Source organism: Mustela erminea, chromosome X (assembly GCF_009829155.1).
Source record: "Mustela erminea isolate mMusErm1 chromosome X, mMusErm1.Pri, whole genome shotgun sequence".
Taxonomy (NCBI): domain Eukaryota; kingdom Metazoa; phylum Chordata; class Mammalia; order Carnivora; family Mustelidae; genus Mustela; species Mustela erminea.
Window position 1 is genome coordinate 113958458 of NC_045635.1, and position 22319 is coordinate 113980776.

Genomic DNA, 22319 nt, shown 5'->3' on the forward strand with positions numbered 1-22319 from the left:
GCATCTTTGCTGTTGGTCATTAATGCTGACAGATCTTTCTGAAACTGATTGCTTGCTTTAGTTCCACTTGGTCAGTCAAGACATAGAATAGAATTAGATCAAGGAACTATTAATTTGTTAGAGGTTTGATACTTGCAGTTTATATATTGTTCATTGTATAATCGGGAATTTCTTTGTAAATGTTTGGTTTCAGGCTGGTTGGAAGGAAAATCACGCAACATTCATGAGTGAACTAAAAAATCTTCAGGCTTCTGGACTGACTACTCTTGGTCAGGCTCTAAGATCCTCATTTGATTTGTTAAATCTCAATAGATTAATATCTGGAATAGACAATTATGGACAGGTAAAAAAAACTTTGAGTGAGTATAGCTAATTTATTTTGGTGACTTGGGGCAAGAGTTAAATTTGGGCGTGGTTATGGAGTTTTCTGCTACTTTTCACAACTGCCGAAAGGAAGTCCGTATCTTTTAAATATCTGCTTTAAAAAAGATCCCTCTTTTGGGGTTGGGGGGGTCCTTGTATGTGGCTTGATCATAACATATGTCGTGAAAATTGCCTCCCCATCATATCATCAGATATCTGAGAATGGGATGAACAAATTGCTGAGAAATATTGGAATGAGGCCATTAAAGCGAAATTTTCAGTGTCCTGAACTCCCTCATCTCTTCCCAATTCAATGGAAAAGCCCTAGAATAAGAGAAAGGCAAGATAGCATCTGGTGCTCCTGCTGTCCTTACTCTAGAAAACTCGGTGCACGATAACCCAGAGTCACTGTCCTCATCCCAGAGCATAAGTCACTACTGTCCCCCAATCCGTGCCAGAATTTTGACTCAGGCGAATGGATTCACGGGTGTGAAGGCTGCTGCCCTTATAATCTCTTTAATATCTTTCTTTTATGATTACTTGGAAAGGAGTATTTGGATGTTATAGTTTGGGGAGCTCCTGAATGATATGAATTCCTCAGTTTATTCGGAATGTTACCTCAGCAGGGATCCTTATTTGGAGTCCCACCCACTTCAGTCCCTAATTTTTTCCTTCTTACTTATCCAGGCAAATTTTATCACACACTTGAGAGATCCCTGGCAAGGCAAATGTTAAAGAAAAAAAAAAAAGTTTAAATACAATTTTATTACTTTATATGGCTCTAATACTTTTTAAATGTATTTTAGGGGAGAAATCCATTTTTTTTAGAACCATCTATTTTAATTACCATCACAGATGGAAACAAGTTAACGAGTACTGCTGGTGTTCAAGAAGAGGTGAGATTTCTTTTTTTTTTTTTTTTTGAGTTTCGTTTAAATGGCAGAGAACATGCCACTATTTCTGTGGCAGGCCCGCGTTGCCAGTTAAAGAATAAGTTTGATCAAACCTTCCATCTTCATGAGCCCTGAAAGATTCCCGAGTCCATGAAAGAAAAGTGACCCTTTTAACTCTTTCTTCTGTTGCTTGGGTTCTTATGATGAAACTTCTCAACTTTTCCCTTATCAGCTTCATCTCCCTTTGAATTCTCCTCTGCCCGGAAGTGAACTAACCAAAGAACCTTTTCGTTGGGATCAAAGGTTATTTGCCCTGGTGTTGCGTTTGCCTGGATTGGCTTCCATGGAACCAGAGCAAGTAGGGAGTGTACCAACTGATGAGTCCGCCATCACACAGATGTGTGAAGTCACAGGAGGTATTGGCAATATCTCATATTTCTAAAGGAAGAATCCAGAACGGCAGGGTATGGTTTCTCTTAAGCACCATATTCTGTCTTGTCTTGCTTTCCTTCAGGATCTTTTAGCGCTGCTCCTTCTGCTTGTCATGAGTGTGAGGTCTGCTTCCAATGTAGTTATGATCAGTCCAAGATTCAGTCCAAGATCTGTTGTGGGATTTCATATACTTATATTGTTAAATCATATTTTATTGGATTCAACTTACACTGTTTGTTCTTCCTTCTGGTATAGGTCGCTCCTACTGTGTGAGAACACAAAGGATGTTGAATCAGTGTTTAGAATCTCTAGTTCAGAAAATTCAGAGCGGCGTAGTTATTAACTTTGAAAAAACGGGACCAGATCCACTTCCTGTCGGAGAAGGTACAGTAGATAATTTTTTTTTTTTTTACCCTGGAGAATGATCTGAGACGGAGAGGACATTAAACTCATAATAGACGTGGTCTTTACTATCTGCACACATTCATGGGGTTGCAAATATTCATCCAAACAATTGCCATTCACTCACTAGCTGGGTGGTCAGATTCTAACAACTTTAATTCAGTGTCAGATCTTCTTAGAATAATTCCTTCCATTCCCTACCTTTTTCATATCCCCTGGTCCCAGTCTGGGGATGTACTGTGTTATTCATCTCTCGATTCACGAGATATGTGGAGAATCACTTTGGAATGCCTGGTGTTGGTCATGTGAGCCCCAAATGTGTCAAGTCACCTTTACGAAATCTGTGTTTGTCACTGCATGTCAGCAAGAGACTGTGAAAGTTTGTCCAGAAACTGCTAATATCCTGTAAGATCCTACACTGGGAGTTTCCCGGCCACTTTTTAATGGCCGAAACTTTTCGAGTGACATTTTACAGAAAGTTCAACATCTCAAAAGAGGTGAGCACAGAAGTACTTTTGTATAAGGGGAGGGTCTTCTCCCTCATGTGATCCCTCGCTGCAAGGCTTTCTGGGAGCCCTGTGCAAGGCTGCTGCTTCTCCTCGTGCCTGTGTGCTCACACACCTCATTACCATGGTGCTTGTCTGACCTGATGCATACATTGTCACTGCGTGGCCACAGTCAGTGGTGGCTGCTCAGAAACACACACGTTTTTGTCTGAAGCCATGGATCCTGTGGTTCCTGACCGTTTTCATGTTTAGTTCCCAGAATCCTTTAAGAAGCTGCTGGAAACCGAGACCTCTCTCCCTAGAATAATGGACATAAGCCACACAAAATACAAATTGGTATTTAATTCTAGGGTTTCTCGAACTCCACTTTAAAAACACCCATCACAGAAGACTGAAGCCTCACAGCCTATTTGAGATTCATGTAATTAATTGAGGAAGGACATGTTTGTTCTCTTGCTAATGATTGATGGCTCCGTCCATACTTTTGTGTTCGTTACCTTAAGGTGAACTGGGAAGTGCCCTATGGAAAGCCGGTTGGATTTGGTGTCCTGTAAATAGCTCAGATTTTCTTTCCAGAGATCTTAGCCTAAGAGATTCTCACGAAAGCTAAGAACTCTCTCAGAAAAAGGCACATCCCCAGAATTGTGAGCTCAACTTCAGGGGTTGTCTCTTGGTCCCCCGAAACTTTTACATGTATTCCCTAGAGATCGGGGACCCTAGTAAATCTTCTGGTGTAAAGTAATTACTTGTTTAAAGTAATGCTTAAATAACTAAATCAAATGACCTGTAATTTAAGAAATATAACTCAAATAATTAAAACGTCTCTTTTACAAATATAGACCATTGAATCATTGCATTAAAGTTTATATAATTCTGCCTTGTCTTCTTTTGGGGAGACAAATGAAATATGCTAGTTTAAATAATTAAAACACATTCAGGATACATTGTTCAGCATTATACAATGCCCAGTTTCCATGGACTTTTAATGGTGCAATGGGAAACTGTCATGAATTAGTCCCTTGATGCCTTTGCTCTATGTTCCCTTCCCCAAACTTTACAGATGGGTTGTACTGTCAGCATTCCTTCTATCTTTGAGTGAATCTGGATTGTTTTAATTTTGCCTTTGTGGTCATTGGGTCTGTTTAATAAGGTATACTTTTAAAAAAAAATAATCTAATTGGGAATAGAAAGAAAATCTAAATGGAATTTATGACCTATTTTTGTTAGATCCCCCAAATATAAAAACTGTATAAAAAAATGAGCGATTTCATTTGCCTAATTTGGAAAAATAACTAGTGGTTTGGTGTGTGTAATATATGTGTCCAAATTTAGAAAATTGAAAACTAATTTTATTCATTTTTTTTGAAGATTTTATTTATTTATCTGACAGAGAAATCACAAGTAGGCAGAGAGGCAGGCAGAGAGAGAGGGGGAAGCAGGCTCCCTGCTGAGCAGAGAGCCCAATGTGGGGCTCTATCCCAGGACCCTTGGATCATGACCTGAGCCGAAGGCAGAGGCTTCAACCCACTGAGCCACCCAGGCGCCCCGAAAACTAATTTTATAATAGTTTTCCATATAACTAGATGTTGTGGGCATATTTAAGGATGGGGGTGGGGTGTTGGATTAGAGGGACGGATTAGATGAAAAAAATGCTAGAGAGAACATTCAGAAATCGCAGTAGAGTCTTTTAGTTCTTTCATTTTTCACGAATGACCATTTTAGCTTGTTTTGTCTTTGTTGTTTGCCTTTTAGATGGACTTATGGATTCAGCCAGGCCAAGCAATTCATTTGCTGCTCAACCATGGCATAGTTGTCATAAGCTCATTTATGTACGACCTAACTCTAAGACTGGTGTTCCTGTTGGACATTGGCCAATTCCAGAATCTTTTTGGCCAGATCAGAATTTACCTTCACTAGTAAGTGTCATAAAACAAAAAGGTAAACATCGTTTGGATTTTCAGTTTGCTGATTACAGTGACCTTTGTAAAATTGCTTTGAGGCTTTTAAGCTACACCTTTTATCTCTGGCTGGAAGTCTAAGCTTGTACCTAAAAAAGCAAGAGAGGACTTCCTTGCCCTTTTGGCATTCTTTCTTTTCATTGCCTTTCGCCACTTGAACTGCCCACTTTGGATGGTAAAGCAAAGCATAATTATTTTTGACGGCGTCACAGTCTGTGGCTGGGTTTTTATTTCCCCGCGGCTGACTTGATTGACATGGGAAATGCCATGTCCAAAGAGGGCTAGCATTGTTTTTCGCGCACATCCTCAGGAAATGAAAACTTAGCTTGCACCTCGCATAGGTTCTAGAAACACATTAAAAACAGAAGCTCTTCTTCTTCCTCCCAGGGAGTCATTAGACATACAGTGGACCTTCGTGGATCTGCTTTTCATCTTTTTGTACTCCATCGACTTGTTCCCTTGGCAGTGTACCTTTCAATGATGGATAATTAAGCAATATTTTAAAAAATGATCTCTATGTGAGGGCTTTTCTTTTTGTTCACTGCATTGGGAGAGGAGGGTTTGACATTGTAGTTGCTCCTAGTACCAGATGAATTGGCTTTTTGTGGGAGAGGGGTGTCTGATAATGACGGAAAACATATGAAACCCACTCTGCCTTCATCTTCCTCCCCCCAGCCTCTGCACAAAGGCCAGAGTGATCCTTCTTGTGTGGGGGGAGAGGCACAAAAAATGATCACTACACCTTCAGTTCAACACCTTTCCAGTCAGCCACTCTGCATTCTGTGTATGTTTTAGAAATTTCTGTCATGAACTGTATTTTCTTCTGGATTACTCCTTCTTTCCTTTCTTTCTCTCTTTTAAAAAAATTTATTTATTTATTTGACAGAGAGAGACACAGTGAGAGAGGCAACACAAGCAGGGGAAGTGGGAGAGAGAGAAGCAGGCTTCCCGCTGAGCAGGGAGCCAAAACCCGGGGCTCGATCCCGGGACCCTGGGATCATGACTTGAGCAAAAGGCAGACGCTTCACCAACTGGGCCACCCAGGTGCCCCGTGGATTATCCTTTCTAGGCTCCTTCTTTTAGGAGAGGCCATGAGGACATAGGACTGAAGCCACTTCTGCCCCTGCTGTGGGTGAGGGTATATCTCTCCCGCCTTTCCTCAGGGCTCCGAGGTACACACTGGTCGGATTTCAGCGCCCAGTTGCTCTTAGCTCCAAACCCCAGAGTGAATGTTTCAGTTATGAATTTATGTCATTATTGCTAGTGACAGGGATTCACTTGTGTCTTTATGGCTTTTAAAAAATTGGCTTAAATTTAAGAAGCCAGAAATATTTCTCAAGTTTAATTTAGATGAAAATCAAGGGGGCGCCAGGAAGGCTTGGTTGATTAAGCGACTGACTCTTGATTCCAGCTCAGGTCGTGATCTCAGGATCATGGGATGGAGTCCCATGACAGGACGCCACGCTCAGTGCCGAGTCTGCTTGTCCTTCTCCCTCTCCTTCTGCCCCTCCCCCCATGCTTGCACCCTCTCTCTCCCTCTGTCTCTCAAATAAATAAATAAAATCTCTGAAAAAATGGAAATCAGGAAAAATCGGCACGAAAGAAATTCCAGCTCAGACATCACCCCCGTTAACATCCCTTCAGCTTTAAAAGCACTTTGATGGCTGTTTCCTTCAGCTCCCAGGACAGATCTTATAGGTGTGTAAACCACAAAGACCAAGGAGTATGGTTTCCCCCTTTATAAGGGAAACAGAGATGTTTTGTCATATTCTTGTTAGACCGAAAGATCTCTTGGAAGAAGAGGGGGAGTCACGTCTCACCCTTGTCCCTGGGACTTGTCCTATCTCCTCATCTCTTCTGCTCACTCTTGTTGCCACCATTTCTCTCCCTGGTGCTCTCCATCCCCACAGACTAAACCTGTTAATAAAATGGCCCCTCCACCCCTCCGCTCTGGTGCCCCAGGCATGTGGGCCTTTGCAGCCCAGCCCAAAGCAGCCTTGGCCCTCAGCTGTTCAGAGGCAAGTGTGCGGGTGTGCAAAGTGCTGTAAAAAATCAGCTTGAAAGGAAATTTCCAGTGGTCCTGGGTGTTGGGACTGGCTCATTTTTGGTATCTGTCTTGCCCTTCCCACGGCTTTACAGTTTTTCTGCTTTGCTCATTAGTGGCTCTAGCCCTCTTATTTGCTCATTAGACAGCTTCATGGATTTCTTCTTCCCTGGCAGCATCTGGACTGTGTGTAACCTCCCGGTACCAAGGAATGAAGGGCAGATCATGCTTGGGGATTGCAAAGTGGATCTGAAAGTTGGAGTTCACCTTTTGGATCATTAGTGATTTCCTAACCGTATTCAAAGCACTTATCATCTTTGCTTCACTGAAATTACAGTTACGAGTGTTCTAATTTACCTTTCCTCCTCCCAATGCCAAGTAGATGGTAGATCCAAAGAATCCGTGTGCCTTGCCTGGATGGATGCTGTTGGCAATGCCCTCTTTTTCAAAGCACTGGTGTATATCTCAACAATGGTTTCACAAAACACAAAAGGGGTTGTGGGTTTGTCAGAAATGTTAAGCTCACCTTGGTAACGCACCGTATTTTCCCCTCTTGTCTTTTAGCCTCCACGAACATCTCATCCTGTTGTGAGGTTCTCCTGTGTAGATTGTGAGCCAATGGTAATAGACAAACTTCCTTTTGACAAATATGAACTTGAACCTTCACCCTTAACTCAGTACATCCTGGAACGAAAGTCTCCCCATACCTGCTGGCAGGTACTGACCCTTACCTGTCGGCCAAATGTCTGTAACCGTTCTGGGATCTGGGATTTGTTTCAGGAAGTTTCAGCGGTGGCTTCAGCAGCTGAAGCTTCACATGACCTTGACAGATTAGAAGTACAAGAACAATTTTTAAAATGTTTTTCTTTAAATTCCAGATAGTTAACAGCACAGTGTAATATTATTATCAGGTGTACAAGATCGTTTTGACACAAAAACCCCATGAGCCCTGAAACTAGTTTTTGTGTTAGCGTCATGTAACCAAACTTCTCTTCCTGTACAAAGCACATCGGTGTGCATAACACGGATTTCACTTGGATGCGGCAAATACACGTGTTAACCGGCTCTTCCAAGTGTTACACTTCAGCCGGAAGGGCTTGCTGATTTATTAATAGACTCACCTTCAGATATTAGTTTGTAAAAATCCAGACATGGCAGTCACACAGCCCTTTTATTTGGATATAATAAGGAAGTCCTATGCTGGAAGTATGTTTGTTCTATCCCTAGACGCCAGCACCATAGAGCAATCAGTAATTGTTAGGTTCTATTTACGCAAGAAACACTTTTAGACTGCCATCTGTTTCATCCTAAAATGTGAGATTATTGCTACTAGTTGTCTTTAAGCTACTTAAATTCTCCAAAGATGCTAAAACTGGGTAGGAGAAAAGGAACACACTTGAAGCAGGAATGTAGAAGTGTAAGAAATAGACCAATCTCATAAATATAATATTGAGCAGAAGAAGCCAGACATCAAGGATCCCACATCCTATGATTCTATTTTATCTACGCTCAAAGAGAGGCAAAGTGGGCTGACTCTGTCAGAAGTTTGGTTGGTGGTTTCTCTTGGGGGTGCAGAACAGTGGCCTGCAAGGGACACCCGGCAGGGGGCTTCTGGTCGTGTTCTATTTCTTGATTTGGGTGCTGATGACACATATGCTTCCACTCACACACTTTTCTTAATATATGTTTATATTACAGTATAATACCCCAGAAATGCGCTAGGAATATAGAGATACAATGTAGAGATAGAATGTTAACTCAAAACCATGGTAGGAGGTTGACTTCTTGGATTGACACCAATTTTGCCATAAAAGCAAATACCGTTACAAATCATACCTTTTCCCTAAAAAAGAAGCCCATTTTTCTGTATAGCACATTTCTTGTAAAGCTTCTCCTAAGACACGTAAGACATCCTGCCCTTGTTCCTGTGCCACCTCTCAAATATGCCATATGCCTGTGGTCCTGTAACTTCTATGACTTTGGTTTAGTTTAAAGGCAAGGAATTAGTGGGAGTGAAAAGGAGTAAGATGAACCAGGAGCCAGAAAATTTGGCTAAATCATAGTGGCGCCTGGATTCCAACCCTAGGTCCCTAGGTCTGCCACCAGTTACGTGGTCCTGGGCCAGACACTTTCTCTAGATGAGATGGTCTCTAATGATCCCTTTGAAACCTGCCCCCCCAATTCTGTGAATCTGCAGGTGATAAGGAATTTGGAAAAACTCAGGGGCTTATGAGAAGGAAGGAAGGGGGGAAGTAAGGGAGGAGGGAAGAAAGAGAGAAAGGCAGAGAGAGGAACAAAAAACAGTGTTTCTCCTCTCATGGGGCTCCGAGGTCTGACCTCTGATGGCTGTGTGTAATATTTTTAATTGTTTATGATGATTTCCCCTCTCTTCTGTTATACATACTTAGGAAAAGGGGGGAAACCCACCCTGTGTTACTACACTTCTTTGTTTCTGTTATGGTTCAGATAATGACATGAAATCTAGTAGATAAGTCCTGTTCTATAGCTCCGACATGACTTATTGTTTTGTGGGGTCGAAGTGACACAGAAAAGATTTATTCTTAGCTATGACTAAATATTGCAAGAGTTTAGTCAACTGGTAGGAGATATGGCTGGTACCAGGAATTAACAAGGTGAATGGATTCTGTTCGCCATCAGGGTTTGACTTTTGTCTTCAGTGAGCCTGCTGAAGGAGTTGGGAAAAGGCAGCGATGTAGGTCCCTAGAAGTCTATACCGGTGCCCTAACTTGGGCCAAAGAGGAAACAAGGAATAGAGAGAAAGCATGGTAGCCAGAGGACTTCAGCCCAGCCTATCGAGTGTACGGGACCTGACTGTATAATGTATATTGAACCAGGAATCATCAGCGAGGAATAAGGGGGTAGTCACATAGAATAAAGATTAATGTTTTTTAATAATCTTTTAAAAAGATTTTAATTATTTATTTGACAGAGAGATAGAAAGCACAAGTAGGCAGAGGGAGAGGGAGAAGCAGGCTCTCCGCGGAGCAAGGGAGTCCGATGAAGGACTGGATCCCAGGACCCTGAGATCATGACCTGAGCTGAAGGCAGATGCTTAACTGACTGAGCCACCCAGGTGCCCCAAGATTAATGTTTTAATCTCTACCGAATGTTTGCTGTGCCAGCATCCTTTAGAAGAGAAAATGCCTTCTAGATTGAACCAAAGCATCTCTTTGCTGCCTCTTAATAATTAGCACCGGTGTCTGGCTCATAATAGGCTACTTGATAAGTATTTAGTGGATGAAAAATGAGTGAACGGGTAGGGGAATGGGGGCACCAAAGGAAGCAAAGCCCAATTAAAGTCCATTGTTTGTTTTCATGGCTGGTATCACTTAGTGGTGTTTTAGCCTCGTTTGCCATTGTGCTAACCAAGTAAATATTTGGAAATTGTTGATGGGGCCCGTGGTCTCCGAATGATGACTGCAGAGTCTGGGTTCAGTTTTTTTTTTTTAAGATTTTATTTATTTATTTATTTTACAGAGATCACAAGTAGGCAGAGAAGCAGGCAGGGTGGAGGGGGAGCAGGCTCCCTGCTGAGCAGAGAGCCTGATGCGGGACTCGATCCCAGGACCCTGAGATCATGACCTGAGCCAAAGGCAGCAGCTTAACCCACTGAGCCACCCAGGCACCCTGGGTTCAGTTTTTAATATAATGTAAAAAGAATTACAATCTGAACATTTTTATTGAATATGGTCTATGTGGGTATAACCCCAGGTTAAAAACACTATTGCCATTTTTACATTATAGTTAAGCTATGCGTTAGATGTCATTCTAGAATGTTGCTGGGAGTTTGGTTTCACATAAAATCCTCATTGTCATGACTGTGTCTGACTTCATGTTCCTAGGTATTTGTTACTAGCAGTGGAAAATACAATGAACTTGGCTATCCATTCGGTTATTTAAAAGCCAGTACGACTTTAACTTGTGTAAACCTCTTTGTGATGCCGTACAACTACCCGGTTTTACTCCCTCTTTTAGGTAAGTAAAGTTATGTGCCACTTCCTCGTCTTTAAAACGCAACAGAAATGAAAAAGAGGAGAATGGGCTAAGCGTTTAAAATGTAGTCAAAGAGTAATTGATATCGGGATATAGAAAAGGCTAAACATGGGTTTGGAAGGATAGAATTTGCACATTGTTTTCTGTTCTGTTCGCTTTGTTGCTGTTGTTTTTTGTGTTTTCTGTTTTGTTTTGTTTTTGCTTTTTTTTAATCAGAGCAAAGAGGCACAGCCTCTCTCCTAAAAAGAGCTCCTGCTGCTCCTCAGACTTCGAGAACCAGAGCTGCCATTCAATCCCCCCAGCCTCATTTCAAGAGACTTGGCTTTTCTGTAGACTAATTTGGGACCAAAAATTCTGTGATTGGGGTTAATGTTCCAAGAATCTGATGGTTTTCTCCAAAAAATAGGGCTTCTCTGGGGGTTACTGGCTCCCACTCATTCCCCCATAAAAGAATCTTAAGTGCTCTGGAGGCATTGGTGTTAGGCAAGTTAAGGAACAAGGTACAGAGTCAATTCTGCGATCACTGTAGTCATAGAAGCTGTCGTCTCCATGGTAAAATTCTACAAGGAGCAACTCCAGGAGGTGCTACCGAGATATCACTGAAAATGTGTGTAGAGATTTTTTTTTTTTTCTCATTGAAAGAGCCACATCTGTTTGGAGCAATATAGTCGTACCACGTGGTATCCTTCTAGTTGTAAAATTGGGATCATTTTTATTTGATGGGGCTTCTTAATTTTTGCCAAAAGTTTCAACCTTTGTGTTTTAATCAAGTCATTAAGATTTTTAGTGCTATAAATAGTGTTTATACTAAGTATACTGAAAAAGCAGTTCCTTCAAATGTTGCAAGTTAAGCAGGTTAAGAATGGGTCATCCTAAATAGATTAGCATATGATTGTTTTGTTTATAGTCTACCTACTTTATTTCTTAGTCCAGTCTAGAAATGTCCTCTCGAAGGTGATTGTTACTGATATAAAATGTAGGTTATGTCTTTGAGCTTCATAAGGGTACCGATAGAAGGTACCTATATTTTGTGGATTTTTTAAAATTATTTATAAATTCAAATAAATTTATTAGTTATTAATGACTTCGTAAAAATATTTTTACATGAGTGTGGTTGACACACAATGTCACACAGTTTCAGGTGTATGACACGGTGACTGGACAAGTCTGTATGTTCTGCTGTGTTCCCCACAAGTGTGGCTGCCATCTGTCCCCACACAGCACTGTTATAATACCACTGGCTACATTCCTTATACTGTGCCTTTTATTCCCATGACGTAGTCATTCCGTAACTGGAAGCCTGCACCTCCTGCTCCCCTTCACCCGTTTCACCCATCCCCCCACCCCCCGTCCCTCCATCCGTTCAGTCTCTGGATTTACAGGTCTGATTCTGCTTTTTGTTTGTTTATTCATTTCTTTTGTGTTTTTAGATTCCACATATGAGTGAAGTCATACGTTTTCCCCCTTTCTCTGTCCAACTTTTTGCACTTAGCTGTACACAAATGGCACAGTTTCATCGTTTATGGCTTTCAGTTTTGCTGACTGTAAAGTGTAGGATTAGACTAGATAACCTCCACTTAGACTAATGGTGTTAATGGTGTTATTTTTCTGTTTTTAAGACTACTTTTTATTTTCAGATAATTGTAGAGTCACATGCAATTGTAAGAAATAATAACACTGGGGCACCTGGATGGCTCATTGTGTTAAAGCCCCTGCCTTTGGCTCAGGTCATGATCCCAGGTCCTGGGATCCAGCCCAGCATCGGGCTCTCTGCTCGGCAGGGAGCCTGCTTCCCCCTCTCTCTCTGCCTGCCTCTCTGCCTACTTGTGATCTATGTCTGTCAAATAAATAAATAAAATCCTAAAAAAAAAAAGACCACATAGTATTAAAAAAAAAAAAAAGAAATAATAACATTGGGAAAGACAGTATGGAGATTCCTAAAAAATTTTAAAAAAAAAGAAAAAAGAGTTAAAAATAGAACTACTCTGTGATCTAGTAATTGTACTATTAGGTATTTACCTAAAGATTACAGGAATGCTAATTCAAAGGGATACATGTGCCTCATATTTATAGCAGCATTATTTATAATAGCCAAATGATGGAAGCAGCCCGGGTGTCCATCGGTAGGTGAATGGATAAAGAAGAGGTGGTATATATACATAATGGAATATTACTCAGCCATGAAAAATGAAATCTTGCCATTTGCAACTATGTGGTTGGACCTGGAGAGTATAATACTAAGTGACATAAGTCAGAGAAAGGCAAATACCATATGATTTCACACCTATGTGGAATTTAAAGAGCAAAACAAATGAGCAAAGGGAGAAAAAGATGGAGAGGCAAGCCAAGAAACAGACTCTTAACCATCGAAAACACACTGCTGGTTACCAGAGGGGAGGAGTGGGGGGAACCGGGGGTGGGCATTAAGGAGGGCACTTGTTGTGATGAGCACTGGGTGTTGTATGCAGGTGCCGAATCACTAAATTTTATACCTGGAATGAATATAATAACACTGTATTTCATTAACTGGAATTAAAATAAAAACTTGAAATTAAAAAAAATATATAGAGACATGACACCAAAAGCACAAGCAACAGAATCAAAAATAAACACATGGGGATCCATCAAACTTAGAAACTTTCGTGCAGCAAAGGCTGTAATCAGCAGAGTGAAAAGGCAAGCTACGGAACAGGGAAAAATTTTCAAATTATGGATCTGGTCATTTTGGTGGTGGTGGTGGTGGTGGTGGTGTTGATAGTGGTGGGGTATGTGTGTGTGTGTGTGTGTGTGTGTGTGTGTGTGCTGTTATTCAGACTGGGTGATTTCTCGTGTTATCTTTTCCAGATTACTGATGATTTACTTGGTCCCCTCCATTGTGCTTTTGAGCCCCTCCATTGAGTTTGTTATTTTGGTTTTTGTATTTTTCAGTTCTAAATTTCCACTGGGTTCTTCTTTACATCTTCGGCTTTTTCCTTTCTCTTTCTTTGATGAGGCTTTCTGTTTTCTCATTTGTGTCATGCCTCTTTAAAATTGCTTGTTGAAACATTTTTTTATGCTGGCTCCTTTTACATCTTTACTGGATATTTTTAATGTCTCTGTCACTTCGGTGTTGGCATCTCTTGATGGTCTTTTGAATGTGTTTTGAGATCTTTCTGGTTCTTGGTGAGACGAGTGATTTTCCATTGAATCCTGTGCCTTTTCAGTATTGGGTTCTGAGTCTCGATCTTATTTAAGCTTTCTGGTTCAGCTTCCTCTCACCCTCCTGGCAGAGATTGCAAGGTACTGCCTTGTTAGTGCCAGGAGCAGGTAGAAGTCCAGATTCCCCACTTGGCCTCTGTTGACACTCTTAGGGAGGGGGGCTGCTCGTTACTGCTGTTGGGGGCTGGGCGGGGGTTCTGCATCCTCACTAGAATGATACCTCCCTGGCTGGGAGAAGTAGGAGTTCCTCGATACTCCTCCCCAGATGGTCTTCAATGATACCGCGGGGGCGGGGGGTGGCCTTATTACCACAGGGCAGTGGAAAAGTTCTGTAGAACTATTAGGGGCTGAATTCCGGGATCTCATCTTTGGTCTCAACTCAGCCTGCCTTCCAAATTATTATGTGAAAGTGCCCCTAACCGTGGTAGCTTGTCTCCCGGTAGAGATTGAGATGAGCAGCTCTTCACCATAGCGAGAACTGCTCTCTAAGCATGGGCTTTGCTGGTCTTGCGGGTAATAGAGGTGAAGAGGAGGCATCGAGTCCTTCCTTTGTCTAAACCTGCTGTGCCTAAGTAGCCACATGTTGCCCACTCTTGCACTCCCCAGTACTAGGTAAGGTCAACTCCTTACCTAGGAGCTTGTCACCGGCTGCTTGTCACCCATTAGTCTGCCTCTTCCCCAAATGCCAAGTTCCCCTTCTCCCTGCAGTGTCTTCCATCGCAAGAGGTACAGGTGCCACATCTGTCCCTGGTCCTCCTTAACCTCTGACACCAAGGATCCAGCCCTGCCTAGAGCATCACCGTCCCTCTGCAAACATCTCAAACCAGGAACCCCAGACTCATCTTTGAATCCTTCCCCTTCCCCAATGCCACGCATCCATTTGAAGGTCAGTCTGTCCTCGACTCAGTTCCTATTCTGTCCTTTGGCCTTAAATACCCATTTCCAGGCTTTTCTGTAACCTTTGTCTTCCCAGGGAGCATGGGTTTTTTCATACCCTTAGAGGCTGGAGGTCCTTGTGCCCCTGAATCCCAAACTTGGGTTTTGTGTTGAGTTCTGAACTAGATGCTCTCGACATTTCCACCATTACTTCGCTTTCTGGGTTGTGTAGTCCCATATTGTTAAGAGTATGGACTGTGAGGGGAGCCTGGGTGACTCAGTCAGTTGAGTGTCCAACTCGTGATTTCAGCTCAGGTCATGGTCTCAGGGTTATGGGATCGAGCCCCGTGTCAGGTGCCCCACTCAGCGGGGAGTCTGCTTGTGATTCTCTCTCTCCCACTCTCCCTCTGCCCCTTCCCCCCTCTCAAGTAAACAAACAAATAAATCTTAAAAAAGAAAAGACTGTGGACTGTAGAGCATAGCTGCCCTCATGTGGATCCTGGCTTTGCCATTTGCTGGCTTTGTGAGCTTGGATAAGATACATAGTTTCTTTGGGCCTTACTTACTTCATCTGTAAAATGGGCATAATGATAGTACATATCCCAAAAGCATTTAGTTAGGATTAAATGAATTAATGCAGTTAAATTGCCAATAGTAACTGTTCATTTATGCTATTAGCATTATCATTACTGTTGTCATCATTGATATCTGTGTTATTTTTTTTTAAAAGATTTTATTTATTTATTTGTCAGAGAGAGAGGAGCGAGAGTGAGCACAGGCAGAGTGGCAGGCAGAGGCAGAGGGAGAAGCAGGCTCCCTGCCAAGCAAGGAGCCTGATGTGGGACTCGATCCCAGGACGCTGGGATCATGACCTGAGCTGAAGGCAGCTGCTTAACCAACTGAGCCACCCAGGCGTCCCAAAACCTGTGTTATTTTAATAGCTCTTAAAGGCACTGCTATTCCATATGAAGGACATTATATAAAGATGTAGGATAGTTTTGCAGTTTGGTGGGCAGGATATTTAGTAAAAAGGCAAGGGAAGGCATATACACTTCCTAATGCCCAGAAACATCACTGTATTACTGCATAGTATGATAACTGTCCATAAAGGTCACCCTTATTTTTTTTTCTTTATCGATTCAGGATTTCCATCAGAAGTAGTTAACAGAGCTTTAATTATTTAAGCACTAAAACTTACCTGGAATGGATAAGTGAGGCTTAATTGGATCAATGAGCCATCATGAGAATCATGTCAATATCATAGTTAGCAAGATTATCTCTCAATAAGGAATTTTTTTTTCTATTGAGGGCCAGTAACTACAGAAATTAAGGCATTTGTAACAACTTTTTTTCTTAACTCTACCACAGTCAGTTCACCTGTTTTTTTTAATTATTTATTTGATTTTTTATTTTAGAGAGACAGAGTATGGAGGCGGGGGCAGAGGGAGAGGGAGAGAGAAATCCCTGAGCACTGAGCACAGAGCCCTACGTGGGGCTCAGTCTCATGACCCTGAGATCACCTCCTGAGCCAAAACCAAAAGTCGGATGCTCAACTGACCGTGCCACCCAGGCGCCCCTATTTTTTTTTTTTAATTAAGAACTGGGATTTGTGTAAAAAAAAATAAAATTCAGCTCCATATTAAGACCAGTTTCTATCAGGAGAACAAAAAGAAATGGAGGCTCAACACGGCCAGTGGTTTCTCTAAGCTCACTCTGCTAAGTGTGTGGCTGAGCCTGGAACTCAAACCCACCTCCTCCACCCCCTCTTTTTTTTTTTTTTTCAGCAGGAAATGGGGAGAAACGAATGGAAGGGAAAATGTTACTAGTTTTTGAGGTGTGGGCAGTATCACTTCACTCTCCTACACTCTGATGTCTTTGTCTTTCAAATGTTGACTAGCTGAGTGTTTATGACGTCTTCATGGGCCCATCCTCATACAACGCCATGAACATCATTTCCTGCCCCATGGAGAATGTGACTCAAGTGGCCCTTACCCCAGTAGCTCTCTACCCTTAATCTAGGCTGTGGAACATTTTCTTTCCTCCTCCCCCGTTTCAAAAACTCCAGCAAGAAATAATTAGACTCAGTTAGACTAATTGGTGGAATCATTGCAATTGGCATTGTTTGAAATTCTAAGACTATTCTTGACTCTCATTATCTAATCTATTTATATCTAAATGTCTCCCCAGTCTTGTATTTCAATTTGTCAGTTTCTAAAAATCTGCTTAATTCCCAACAGACTCCACATAAAGACCCAAGTATAACAGCATATTTCCACTGTCTCGCGTTGCTTTCTATCAAGATATGAATGGTCTTTAAAGGACCTGCATGTTACAATGGGCCAGAAATCTCTTCAGATCTGTTTTTCTTTGTTCTTTCTACCCTGCGCCAAAAGAACAAAAGACCCACATTTTATGACTTTGTAAATTCATTTAAATTAGTTTCGGCAGGGGTGAATAATTTATTATAGCAGTAAAAGGAAGAAAATGTGTAGTTGCTTTTCTTAACTAAAGTAATTCAGCATTTCAAAGAATAGGCCTATTTGTAGAGAAATTATGCATATGGCATAGGGATGCTTTTGTTCTTGGAAGTAAAGCATTTGGATTTTTTTGGATAAGAGCCAATGAAACCTGAAGAAACAAAATAGAAGATGAATTCAAAATATCTTTGGCATTTGTATTAAGTGTGGCAGGTTTCTGTTGATGTCTGACGATATCAATTTTGAATTAATATATAAAAATACATTTTTCGTACCCTTGGAAGGAGATAATGACATGATTTGGAAATTTTTCTGTAGTTTATGCATTTAGATTCTTGAAACAATTAAATTTAAGTTTGAGAAAGGTAAGGGATGTCTGCTTATTTAAGGACAGTATCTTTAGGGGTATTAATGCCATGGTATTCAAGAAACATACTTAGTTGGACAGAGTTTCAAACTTCAACCTAACGTCTCCACTAGCATGTACTAGTGCCATGACCTAATGGTTAACTAACATTTGACAGACCCAATGTTTGGCTTGAAATGGAAGAAATGAAGGGTGGGGGTTGGGTGTGGAATAGGAAAAAAGCGAATCCAAAGCATAATTTAGAGCTCGCTATCCTTGCCTGGAAGTTAGAGGCTTCGCTTTTGTTCTCATATACTTTGTAAAGTTTCTTTACAACACCCTCCATTTATGTATGCATTAATTATTGACATAAAATTGACACATAACATTAGTTTCCCATGCATGACATAATGAGTCAAAATTTGTACATACTGTGAAAAGAACACTGCAAACACTAGTTAACATCCATCACCACACACGACCACAAATTTCTTGCAATGAGAACTTTGAAGATCTACTCTCTTAGCAGCTTTACAAATAGGCAATACAGGATCATTAGCTAGAGTCACCATGCTGTGCAGTACACCTCCAGGACTTACTTATTTTGTAACAGGAAGTTTGTACCATTCGACAGCTTTTGGCCGTTTCGTCTACCCTGCCCCTGCCTGGCCTCTGGCCACCAGTGAGCTGTTCTCTGTCTCTCTGAGTTCAGGGTTTTGTTGTTGCCTTTCCACCCTCCATTCGAATAAAAGAAATATTTTATCAGCCAGTGACCATGGAGTCCCCCTCACGGGAAATTAGTACAGCCATGTTACCAAAATGTAACAGGTCAGAAAGTTCACGTGGATCGGAGTCGGCTTTAATATGATTAAATATGATTTAAGTAGCTTCACAGATGGCAGAGGAATATCTAACCTGAGATTTTTTTTTCTAGAAAAATACTCTATATAATTTTGGTAAATAGTACCAAAAAAGACAATCAGATCAATGAATGTTCAGCTAATGTATTTAAAACTTGAGATGTCTAGAAAACGATATAACGGATACAGGTTGCTTGGTTTCGATCTTGGAATTTAGGACTGGAATCACGTAATGCTTTGGTTTTTCTCTTACAGATGACTTGTTTAAAGTTCACAAGCTTAAGGCAAATCTGAAGTGGCGACAGGCTTTTGACAGCTACTTAAAAACTCTGCCTCCGTACTACTTATTAGTATGTATTTATGTGTATATATATGCATTAGCTGTATCAGTGATGATTCTTGTCACCAGAAATGTCAGTGAACCAAACACTGGACCCTTGAAATAAGCTCAATATTTTTATTGCTAAATATTTGTATCGCCACTGTCTTCTCAAGTTATGTGTAAGAGAATTGTTTCTTTATTTTATTGCCTTTAACTGCCATGTTTTTTTTTTTAATAACAACATGTCTATCTGTGTTTCTCTTATGAAAAGTAACCTTATGAAAGTGGAATTTGGGGATTTAAGAAAAATAGGTCTGGATTCATGTATGATATCAACTTCCCTTTTTAACTCTAGAAATTTTCAGTATGGGGTTTCCCTCTGAAAAACAACTCGGAAGGCTGGATATGGACGTTCTGCCTGTTAAATGTGTCCAAGACACAGCACGAGGCAAGGGTGCTGGTTGGGGGAGGGGAATCCAAAAAGAACAAAAAGCTACTTGGCCTCATTTGGGTTTCTACAATTTGGGAAAAAACAGTCATGATTTTGAACTGGTTGTATAATCGAAATCAAGATGATCAAAATCATTTCAGAGGCGGATATGGCAAACTTTCAGCCAAGTTTCTAGAGGTGAAAAGGCAGAATCTTAAAGGGTACCATTGGTATCACTGGGAGGAGAAATTGGGGTGTGTTAGTATTTACCATGGCAGGAACGGGGTGCACGATAAAATGCAATATGAAATGATTTTATGACTCGGGACTTAAGTCTGAAAGCAATTTACCTGTTTGAATTTGCTGTTTCTTGCTCTTCTTATCCCACTGTCTTCTGATTTTGTTACTTTCTGCTTCTTACTCCTCTGCTATATTCATTGCCACTTTTTAATGTTCCATGTTTGGTTTTATGTGCAGCACCTTGACTTCTAAGAAATGAATCGTGTCCCTTTGCCCCTTATAACTGAACTTTGAGTATTTTAAGATTTATTCTATTCTTACTGTTGTGTATTTTGTTTCCTTATAGCCATTAAAGAAAGCACTAAGGATGATGGGAGCTCCAAATCTGATATCAGATAATTTAGATTGTGGACTTAGTTACAGTGTTATCTCTTACCTTAAAAAACTCAGCCAACAGGTAGTATTGGTAAAAATAAACAAACAAAAATCCTTTGCCCTCAGAAGTGCATTTCCTTATTCTTTAGTGTAATTGTACTTTTTTCAGATTAAATGTGTATCTATTTCTCCACTTTATGGATTAGTAACAATGTGATTCTCTATGGCTTCTAGCTTCACCATTAAACTACAGTTAAGGGTCTGTCAGTGTCATTGGATACTGTGCCATTTCTCCTTTTGCTCGCCGGTTTGTGCTGCCCACAAGCTGGTTGATAACCTTGTGGCCTAAGAGGGGCAGAGGCTTAGTCAAATTATTTCATGGGTCACATTTTGTCTGTCCTAAACCTAGTTTCTCCTCAAGTCACATTGGGCTAGAGCACCCTCCCCACCTTCTTTAGGTCAGCCCTCGGAGGCATGGTGTGATTCAGCGTCTTGCCTGACATTCGTGTTTAGGCAATAAATACGCAGATGCCTTTTCTTGGAGACGGGGAGATGAGACCAGTGTTCCTTGCGCTGGAGGGTGACGGGCCCCAAAGGAACCTGAAGAGTGGAGTTCAGCCTCCCCTCTTCTTGCCCTCCATCTGTTCCTTTATCCCCCCCAACCTCATTTACCATTATTCACCTCTATTAGTACCTCATTCTCCACTCACCCCTACTTATCATACTTCTCACCTCTACCTAGCCCATTCTTGCAGGATGGAAATATTTGAGAACTACTGAGTTAGAGCTTTACTGCCATACAAATGTGTTATGTTATATGACAAGGTGATGCAGCCTTTTTGCCTTTTTACTTTCTTCTTCTGCACAAGGGTTTTCCCAGGTAGGGACCAGTACTAGCTAGCATTTGTAGTGGCTGTCAGGCTTTAAGTCAGACATGTTTGGAAGCTGGGCCTGTAGGAGACAGACAGTAGTAAGCAAAAGAGTGTCAGATTTCACTAAAGAACCAAAATGACTCCACAGTTGGGGATACTGACACTCCTGGCGAGGACCTGGCCCAGACAGAAGGACGGCCTGGGGCTTACCAGCTCTTGACCGGCCAGCGTGCTCATAAATGCAAGAGACAGTAAAGGCAAACCTAGATTTCTGGTCTACTGAGTGTCCCCACGACCCCCTTTCCTCTCTGCTAATAGATTTTTGTTGTTGTTGTTAATGTTTTGTTTTGGTTATTGATTGATTGACCTGTTGATTTATATATATTTTTTATTTGATGTTTACCTTAGGCCTTTAAGGCTGTGTCAGCAGGGTATGGCCACAAGGAAGAATAGTGAGCAGAGTTCAAACTCATGCAAGTTCTGGGACCTTCTGAGACATGTTGCTTGTGTAGTTTTCCGAATGGGATTTTGGGACCATTTCTGGAAACAGACCCTTCATTTGCTCTTCTCCCTTATTTCATAACTTAATTTTTTGCAAAAGATAATACATGTACTTAATTCCAAGCATAGTGAGAATTAGTGGGTATCTCTGACCTAATCATAAGAAACTCAAAATTCTTTTGGGCTTACTGGTCATTGGCAGGATTCCTTCTTTTAGAGAAAAAGAAAAAGATTATTACTAATTTATAATTACTCCAATTACTAATTTAATTACTAATTTAATAACTATGTTGCCAGTGTTCCTTGAACCATCTTAGATGTATGTAAATCCCAAAATATGCCCAATATATTGCTATAATACGCTGTCAAGCAATATTTATCAATGTGGTTTAACAGTGTCTAGTAAGAGGGGTGTTTTTTGCCAATTAGCTAGAAGATTACTGAGTATATACATTACATATTATTTACATGGTAATGTTTGTTAAATTAAGCGTTACTTTTCTGGGGGCAGTCCGATATTAGAAACAAACAGTTTAATTTTTCCAGATGTAATGCCAATCTATGTAATCCGAATTTTAGCACTAGTTTACATTTATAAATTCAGAGTCTTAAACCTTTATGTCTGGATCTGAAATAAATATGTTGACTTAGACTAGATTCTATAACAAGAAAATGTGATTTTAAATGTCTATGAACGGAAGTCTTAGCCACAGTTTCCATTCTCTCCATGATTCAATCAAATTTTGACACTAGACAAGAGAAAAAAATGTAGTAAGTTATTTACCTTTCTAGACCCCCTCCCTGTTTGCTGTGCTAGCACAGAGAAGCACAGGGAAATGTTTAATTATCAGTTTTTCTGTGATTTATGATTGAAAAGTTGTTCTGTGGGGTTCTTAAAGTATTACCTTTCTTAAGTAGTGAAAACTACTGTGATAATGTAGATCTTTTCTTAACATATTATGTACTTTCATTTTAGACCAAACTAGAGTCAGAACGAATACTAGCATCCGTGGGGAAGAAACCTCCCCAGGAAATTGGAATCAGAGTGAAAAACCATTCTGGAGTTGGCGTGTCCTTGACGCACAGTAAAAATTTTAGAAAACTATTGAAAGAAATCATAGGGGAAAGTGCACCAAGACTGACAGAATTGAATACCAAAGAATTTGCTGGCTTCCAGTTAGGGCTCTTAAACAAGGTAAACCGTGACATA

The 22319-nt window shown here is 40.8% G+C and overlaps 1 protein-coding gene across 9 annotated transcripts in view; it reads left to right on the forward strand.

Moving 5' to 3' along the window:
• The window catches only part of INTS6L (integrator complex subunit 6 like), a 53454-nt gene that overhangs the window by 22065 nt on the left and 9070 nt on the right, over positions 1 to 22319 (forward strand). For 4 of the 9 annotated variants that reach the window (XM_032330203.1, XM_032330201.1, XM_032330205.1 and 1 more), the window contains 10 exons: positions 194 to 343; positions 1170 to 1259; positions 1489 to 1672; positions 1944 to 2072; positions 4349 to 4512; positions 7163 to 7315; positions 10462 to 10594; positions 18625 to 18719; positions 19708 to 19818; positions 22086 to 22304. In XM_032330203.1, coding sequence (XP_032186094.1) covers positions 194 to 343; positions 1170 to 1259; positions 1489 to 1672; positions 1944 to 2072; positions 4349 to 4512; positions 7163 to 7315; positions 10462 to 10594; positions 18625 to 18719; positions 19708 to 19818; positions 22086 to 22304 — 1428 coding nt within the window. Of the gene's footprint in view, positions 1 to 193; positions 344 to 1169; positions 1260 to 1488; positions 1673 to 1943; positions 2073 to 4348; positions 4513 to 7162; positions 7316 to 10461; positions 10595 to 18624; positions 18720 to 19707; positions 22305 to 22319 lie in introns of those variants that run through there. The other 5 variants (XM_032330204.1, XM_032330206.1, XR_004282474.1 and 2 more) reach the window with 4 other exon arrangements.